The 8582-nt window shown below is 47.8% G+C and overlaps 1 protein-coding gene across 1 annotated transcript; it reads left to right on the top strand.

Annotated features, from left to right (window-relative positions):
• Positions 1-4227: 4227 nt before the first annotated feature.
• Positions 4228-7084, top strand: LOC102708127. Its single transcript, XM_006648014.2, has 2 exons — positions 4228-5974; positions 6063-7084. The coding sequence occupies exons 1-2, from the start codon at positions 4228-4230 to the stop codon at positions 7082-7084; spliced, it is 2769 nt and encodes a 922-aa protein (XP_006648077.2).
• The last annotated feature ends 1498 nt before the right edge of the window (positions 7085-8582 follow it).

The following is an 8582-nucleotide window of genomic DNA, read 5'->3' as shown; positions in this document are numbered from 1 at the left end:
TCCTCTTTTCATTGGCATCGCAGTTAGGTACAGTTGCTGTTGGATGTCGTCAGTCTGCAAATATCTGAGTCCTTTATCCCTGTAGTCCATCTCCTGTTTGCACTGTGTTAAAACACTCGGATCATGGTGGACGCAGCACCAGATTAGAACACAGGATGCAACCTACATCAAACAGAGCATTCGCTACGTTTTTTCAATCCTGTTCATTTTGAGTCAGCCAGTTGGATGCAATGTTTCAGAAAATGGAATCAAACCAGTTGGGAATTGATGATCTTTGGTGTGATATCTTTGGGGTCATCTTTCCAATTTCCGAACTGAGAAGCTAAACGACGTATTTATAAATAAAAAAATTATAAATAAAATTTTTATATATGTATTTCTTATTTATCTAAGCAAAAACTGACAAATAAATTATGATTAAAACCCCAAAATCAACTTTAAATTTGAGATAAAAAATTTCAATTTGGCTTATAAGTTTAAACATAAGGTAAAAAATGGTGGTGTTTGTGTTCTGAATCGAATTTTGAGGTTTGAACGCTTCGTAGGATCAGCAACTGAGGCTTTTGTAATCAGCAGGTTGGACCCTGGGAAATTGTAAGGTTCAGGTGGCACCAAAACGTGTATGGATCGGCGTATGCACGGATTCAAAATTTCAAAGCCATTTTGACTTTGCTCATGCTACGCTACTAAAAAATCTCGTGGCCACGGTTTCCATTTCCCCTTTTGAGAATCCCACGGTCACCAAAGGGGACGCCTCTTTCTAAAGTCAACACTGGTTAAAGTTGAGCTTGTACACCAATGCATTGCACTCTAGTAACCTGTGTAACAAATCGATAATATCATTTTTTTAGAGAAGGGTATTTTTACCCGAGACTTTAGATGTTAGTCAGGTCGCTGCAACAACTAGGTTACATGTCCTTTCACAATCGATAATATCATGAGCTAGGCTTACGCTTGTACACAAATGTTTCATGAGATCACTCATTTTCTGGTTAAAAGAACACAGGTTAGTTGATCTACACTTGTCAAAAACTCAAAATCATGGGGGGTTATTTTTAGTCGTTTTAAGGGAAAAAGCTAAACAACATACGAAAAATAACTTAAGAATAAAACTGTATATAACTGTTCTTAGCGATTTAAAAGCAAATGCGGAAAAATAAACTACGCTAAAAAACCCCTTTAAAATCAACTCTAAATTTAAGATTAAAAACTTAAATTTTAACTTATAAATATAAGTGGAATCGAAAAGATGATTTTGTTCCTTGCATCATGGAGGCTCAAACTTTAACTAAATGGCTATGGATGGTATCATTCTTTCAGGCACAAAAGACTCCGGTTGAGCTGTGTCGCCAGTACCATATTTGTGATGCAACTTTGACCTAAGATGCAGTATCCCTTAGCTTGCTTGCTCCGGAAAAAGAATTATAAGATGGTTGCAAACGGTGTTTGAACTCAAATAATCAAAATGATTGGCTCTGAGAAGTCTGACCACCCACAGTTAGAGGAACAGAAAATTATTGACTGTTGCTTGCACCGAAGGACATATACCAATCAATTGATCAGGGGTTTAACCCTTCGGGTTATAATCATAAGTGAAGATTTAAAATTTTAAACATAATTTTGGAGTTCATTTTTGTGTTAGTTTATTTTTAAAATTTGCTTTAAAATTGCTAAGAACGTGTCTATAAAAGTTTACCTGTAAATTATATTTTTATCGCTAATAAGTTATTTCACTTTAATAAATAATCTCATGTTTACAAGACCTTTTATTTGTATCTAGACTCATCTATAACAGTATATTATTTACATATATATTTTTATTCGTAGTATTTATATTGAATCTGGCTAGAAAATCCTAATTGTGAAATAGAGATAGGCTGTGTTTGTTCCATCCGCTTATCCTTAGATTTTTTTTTATGGTGTTTTCCACACCCGTTTACTGAACTACTAAACATTGTGTTTTTTGGCAAAAAAACCGATATAAAATTTATTATATCACATATGTAAAATATATATTTTAACTTTATAATAGTTAGTTTTATCATTTATACTAATTATTATTTTTTAATTAAACAGGGTGGTCCCCACCTGAATTGCATAACCGAAATCAAATAACATTTTATCTTTTATCCACCCAAGAACGCAGCCGTAGTATAAGCGAAACGACCACAGGAATTCATCTCCCTTATCTAAAGACTTTACCGGTGGTTGTGCAGCAAGCATAATCTTGATCACGGGCGGATTGCTTGTTCAAACTGTAGAATCTGAATCTTGACAGCAAGGAATTGCATCTTTTTCCCCTGTTTTGTGCAGTATACAGTGATACTGATACAGAGTTACAGACATACAGTGCATTGCCCTGGGCTCAGAAAACGAGAGAGATCACTTCTTCAGATGAACCCGGCATCTCTGCCCTCGCATTGCAGCAAACTCGATTGCAATGTTGGCGTGAATGCATGTGCAGATGCTCTCGCGGCAATGCCCATGCTTGGTTTCTTGGTTTCTAGATGTCGCGAGATCCATGAATGCCGGTGTGGTCTGCGTGCTCTAATGGCGAGACGCGACGCGACGACGCTCGCTTGGATTAGCTGCATGCACGCCGTGCTGTGCCCCTTTCCTTGCTTCCTTCGTCTCTCCGAGCCACCACCGATCCTGGTTTAACCCATAACTTATCTGGTTTAACTAGGGTTCACGCTACGTGTGTTGACATTTTGAAGATCATCAGTCTTGGGAACTGGGTTCCGTTACTAGTCCTCTATTCACTGTGAATTACTCGTGTCTTCGAAACTTTCAGTATGTGATCCAACGTTTCTAGCTTAACTGAATCACAAATCCTTCAGATCAGAGGCCATTTCTTGGGAATTTGTTGGCTTCTCTGTCTGTGTTCTGCCATTGCATTGAACTCTAGCTTGTTGACAGAGTCTCCTATTATAAATTTGCATCGTCCAATGTGCGAGAGTGAGTTCGAGTTTGATAAGAAAAACAAAATCACATTTTTACCGCCATAATCTGCGGATGCAGAGATGGTTTTTTTCTCGTGATGCAATGTGCCAAAGCATGCATAGTCTGCAAAATTAGTTTAACTCTGTCTGAATTTCTTCATGTGATGTGCAGAGCAATATAGCTAGCTCTCGCTTTGTTGACACTCGCCGTCGTCGTGCCTAGTGTCCCCACCACGCACATTCCTCTTTCCTCTCTCTCTAAGCTTCATCTTTTCTGAACCTGACAGGGCCGAGTGATTACAGCTTGATTTGCTTCTCAACTAATGCTCCAACTTTGCATTAGCTTATAAAAGGGAGTGTTCATGGTACATTTGAAACCTAGAGTCCGGTCCATGCACGATCATATCTTCTTGCCTTCCTCTGTGGTCGACTCTCCTGTATCTTCTTCCCTTTACTCACTCTGAATCTCTGATTTATCAGAGGATCGTTCATCTCCAGTGTCGCATTCTGCTGCAGTAACTGTTTCTTGTTCTGCTCCTGCCAAGCTGCTTATGAATTTTCATGATATGTACATGTCCATCTGAATTTTGAAGAGCTACCTAGCGCTCTTGCTGGGGCTTCTCATTTTCTTAAGGTAATAGCAAAACACTTCCTCTGAACTTCATCAGTTATACGTGCCACCTTTTGTATCTCAGTTGAATCACTGTACCAACTCTGTTTCGACCCCCCATCTTTTTGCTCAAAATTTGAATTTTCAAACTTAAATTTATAATGTATTTTGGGGTTTTTTCATCACAGTTTATTTTTTCAATATTTGATTTTAGATCACTAAGAACACATATATAAATTTTTTATTCATAAATTTTTTTTTGTTTACAAATACAAATATGTCTGAAAAAAACGAAAAGATCACTCGCTTCGTTCTTGTGCCTTGTATTAGCAGCCATCAGGCTACAACTAGCTGCATATACAAATAACTTAGGCTAGTCATAAACAGGTTGCTTGTTTGTCCTGAATCCAGTGTGCACTTTACTGAATTCTTACTGCATCACTTAGTAATTCATCGTGTAGCTTATAGTCTCATCAAGTCAAAAGTAGCAGAGATTTCTAATACGTTCAAATCACAGTCACAGACTCACAATTTAGCTGCATGCTATATATAATTTTTTTTTGGATTTCGTTAATTTCCCGCCACAAAGTGCATACTAGCAGAGACGTTATTCTGAAAGAATTTAAATCGATCGACAGGGCGTGGAGGTTGGCGCGAGGCGAGTGAGTTCCCGCCATGGGAGTGACCCGCGCGCACATCGTCAAGAATGACGCACTGGAGGGCATGCTGGGCGAGTTCGTCGGCGGCAAGGGCGGCGGCGGCGGAGGCAAGGCGGGGCGCGCGGCAAGGCACTCGTCCAGGCTGGTGGCGGCGCTGACGTGCCTCCAGCTCGCGTTCGCCATCTACGCCACCTTCCTGCTCTACTACATGAGCCCCGCCGTCGACCTGCGCACCAAGCCGGACTTCGCGTGGGCGACCCGCATCGCGCAGCACTGGAAGCAGCTAATGGCGCAGCCCGGCGGCGGAGTGGCGCCGCTGTCGCCGGAGGAGGTGTGCGAGCACGAGAGCATCGACTTCGAGCAGAAGAAGTCCACGGACGCGACGATGATCCGCCTGAAGCGGGAGCTCTACGAGGAGGTGCGCGCCTTCCAGCAGCGGAGCTTCGGCGCCGAGACGCTGCCGGAGCTGCTGCGGATGCGGTCGCGGTGGAGCGCCGGCGGCGGGAGCCAGCCGCGCGTGACGGTGATCCTCAACCACTTCAAGCGGCGGACGCTGTGCGCGCAGCTGGAGACGCTCCGGCGGCAGACGCTGCCGTTCCACCGCGCCTGGGTGCTCGCCTTCGGGAGCCCCAACGAGGCGGCGCTCCGCCGCATCGTGGAGAGCTACAACGACTCCCGCATCAGCTTCGTCTCCTCCGGCTACGACTTCAAGTACTACGGCCGCTTCCAGATGGCGCTGCAGTCGGAGTCCGACTTCGTCTACCTCCTCGACGACGACATGATCCCCGGCGCCCGCATGCTCGAGATCCTCTCCCACGTCGGCGGCACCGACAAGTACCGCAACGCCGTCCTCGGCAGCATCGGCCGCATCCTCCCCTTCCGGCAGAAGGACTTCACCTTCCCGAGCTACCGCAAGTTCCGCTCCAAGGAGGCCGGCCTCTACCTCCCCGACCCGGCCTACGACATCACCGTCGACCGCATCGTGCAGGTGGACTTCCTCTCCAGCTCGTGGTTCCTCGCCGCCGACCTCGTCAAGGCGCTCTTCATCGAGACGCCCTTCACCTTCATGACCGGCGAGGATCTCCACCTCAGCTACCAGCTGCAGAAGTACATGGGCGCGGGCTCCTTCGTGCTCCCCGTCGACCCCGCCGACAAGGAGACGTGGGGCGACAGCGAGCACCGCCTCGCCTACGTCGCGGAGACGACGGTCATCTTCAAGGACATCGTGCAGGTCCGCGACGAGCAGTGGTGGCGCGCGCTCACCTCCGGCTACGTCACGCAGTGGGCGGCCATGCACCCGCAGAAGGTGGACGCGCTCTTCTACGCGCACTCGCTCGGCGAGGTCCGCGCGCTGGCGCCGCTGCTCGAGCGGTTCCGCACCACCGCCGGCCGGAAGGCCTACCTCGTCGTGTCCGGCGGCGGCCACTGCCCCTGCGAGGAGGCGGCCACGGTGCTCAAGTGGCCCAAGGTGGTGTGCAAGGAGAGGCGCTTCAAGATCTTCGACCTCGGCCTCGGCGCGCTCTCTGGCCCGTCGCCGTCGGAGGTGCCCGTCGTCCAGGCCGTCTACTCCAGCATGCGCGGCATCGTACGGATGCACAACCCGAGCGTCATCGTCGCCGTCTCCGACGTCAACGCCAAGGTCAAGGACGCGCTCCGCATGGCCGCCGACGCCGCCGTCAACCGCACCGCCCTCGTCCTCCTCCCGCGCAACTCCATCTCCAAGGTGCTCTGGATGGCCACGCTCCGTCCCACCTCGCTGCCGAGTAAGCAAGCAAACCCTTCTTCCACCTCACGATCATCCATTGCAAACAAAAATTGCAAAATCAGTTCATTGATCGGGACGCATTGCAGATTGGAACAGGATGCGGATCTCGGTGAACATCATCACGCAGAACCGGGCCAAGTCGCTGCGGCGGCTGCTGGCGTCGCTGCGGAGCGCCTACTACGTCGGCGACGAGGTGCCCATCAGCTTCAACATGGACAGCCGCGTGGACGCGGCGACGCTGAACGTGGTGAACTCCTTCGAGTGGCCGCACGGCGGGAAGACGCTGCGGCGGCGGATCATCCAGGGCGGGCTGATCCGCGCGGTGAGCGAGAGCTGGTACCCGGCGTCCGACGACGACTACGGCCTCCTCCTCGAGGACGACATCGAGGTGTCCCCCTACTACTACCTCTGGGTGAAGTACGCCCTCCTCGCCTACCGCTACGACCCGCAGGTGGCGCTGCCGGAGCTCTCGTCCATCTCGCTCTACACGCCGCGCCTGGTGGAGGTGGTGAAGGAGCGCCCCCGGTGGAACGCCACCGCCTTCTTCGGCCGGAGCCACCACCCCAACACGCCCTACCTCCATCAGCTCCCCTGCAGCTGGGGCGCCGTCTTCTTCCCCAAGCACTGGCGCGAGTTCTACGCCTACATGGCGGCGCGCTTCACCGAGGACGCCAAGCAGAACCCCGTCCAGATACCTCGCTCCCGCACCAATGGCTGGCAGGCGTCGTGGAAGAAGTTCTTGATCGACATGATGTACCTCCGCGGCTACGTCAGCCTCTACCCCAACTTCCCCAACCAGACGAGCTTCTCCACCAACCACATGGAGCCCGGCGCGCACATCAGCGCCAAGGACAACGTCCTCAAGCACGACAGGCGCGACTTCGAGGTGCCGCTCGTCGCCGACGACTTCTCGCCGCTGCTGCCCGCCGGCAAGATGCCGCCGGCGTCCAAGCTGCCCGTGCTCAACCTCTTCAACCAGCCCGTCTCCTTCAAGGGCCTCAAGGCCGCCGGCGCCAAGCTCCGGCAGGACGTCATCGGCTGCGCCGCCACGCAGCTCGTCGCCGTCGACCACGTCACCGGCCTCCCCAAGAACTGCACCAACTTCTGATCAAATCACGTCGCTACTGCATATATTGCATTGCATTGGACTGCTTCTCGATGCATGCACGCTCAACGATCTCATCCATATGCTGTTTTATCATTCGATGTTATTCTTTTGCTCATCATATTTACACTGTATTTAGTTGTGATTTTGTTGTGTCGGAGAACTCGTTCTTTCGGTTTCTTTGTACTACCATTTAGCAGTGAAACCGAAGGGAATTGCAGCTCGTTTTTGCACTGTGGTGCAATGGTCTGTAAAGATGTTGCCAAAAGTGGCTTCTCTTTGTAATTGTTCTTGATTTTCACAACAGATTCATGAAGCATTACTACCTCAATTAATAAGAACTATTCTAGCTGTACAGTCTTCAATTCCCCCTTCTGTTTTACAGGCTCATTTCACTGTCCAAGCTACAGTTCATCCATTAGTATTTGCTTGTAAATTTAGTGCATGCCAGCAATCTTCAGATTGACAAAGAACAGTTAACAGGAGGAGCATGCTTCTGATCGACTAACCCTGCTAGCAGCCGATCTTGATTTTTCATCCAAGGAGAATTCTGGTTCGAGATGGAATGGTAGTAAATGGGAGAAAGAAACAGAACGCCTCTGTTTTTAGTCTCAGGAGAGCAATGCAGACTTGCAGAGTGCTGCTACACATGATGTTTGTCATTTGTGAAGGGCTGACGACATTGTGCTACATTTTATTGGACCTGGGAGGCCCAAATTTTATTATCACTAGCAGCCCAATACTAAAGAGGCCCAAATTTTATTATCACGGCTCCTCCGGTCCTCCCAAATCTACTGTACTTCCTTCTCAACCAGTTGAGTCCTCTCACAAAATCACTAGAAAGATGAACATTTAAATGTTCAGTCTCCGTTCCTCAAAGACTTCAACTTTAGAGCAATCATGCATTGGAGTTTGATAAAGTAGAAAACAAATACATAGCAGTTTGCTAAAATGAGGATATGAATGGATTAAAATTTGATAAGGAAGGTAACAGATGCATTGAAGTATTAGTGTGAAGGTCGTTTGTCTTTTTAAAGATCTGTATTGTGTATGAGATGGTCAAAAAATGAAGTATTTTTTGGAATAGAGATAATACAGGGTGGAAACCAGTAGTATGATACTACCTCCGTTTTCATATGGTTAGGTTGAATTAAGTTTTTTTTGTTTTTATATCATTGTACGGATCCGGGATTGCAGTAGATTTGCTATTCATATTTCTGCATGACAGAACAGAGCAGCAATGTTCAAGTTGCCACTGGTCCAGCACATTCTTAGGCTGTCCAACTGCCCAGTAGAAGCCGCAAATTGTGAGTTTGTTCAACTTGTCAGTGTTCAGTAGTTGCGCATAGTTATACCAGAGGTAGGCAGATCACAACTAAAAACAAGTCCAGAGCATAAGGAATATTGAATCACAACTTGCACAGAGGCAACACCAAGGCAGCAGAAACAAAAAGGCATATAGAGATATATAATTAATTGCTACAAAGTAATTGCTAGTATA

Source organism: Oryza brachyantha, chromosome 2 (genome assembly GCF_000231095.2).
Source record: "Oryza brachyantha chromosome 2, ObraRS2, whole genome shotgun sequence".
Taxonomy (NCBI): domain Eukaryota; kingdom Viridiplantae; phylum Streptophyta; class Magnoliopsida; order Poales; family Poaceae; genus Oryza; species Oryza brachyantha.
The sequence above is the reverse complement of the archived record's forward strand: the minus strand, read 5'-3'. Positions and strand labels throughout refer to the sequence as shown.

Excerpts from the sequence above, each read along its gene's own strand:
- LOC102708127 (XM_006648014.2), top strand. The coding sequence starts at position 4,228 with ATGGGAGTGACCCGCGCGCACATCGTCAAGAATGACGCACTGGAGGGC. Across the intron at positions 5,975-6,062 it reads CCGTCCCACCTCGCTGCCGA|ATTGGAACAGGATGCGGATC; the intron begins GTAAGCAAGCAA and ends GACGCATTGCAG.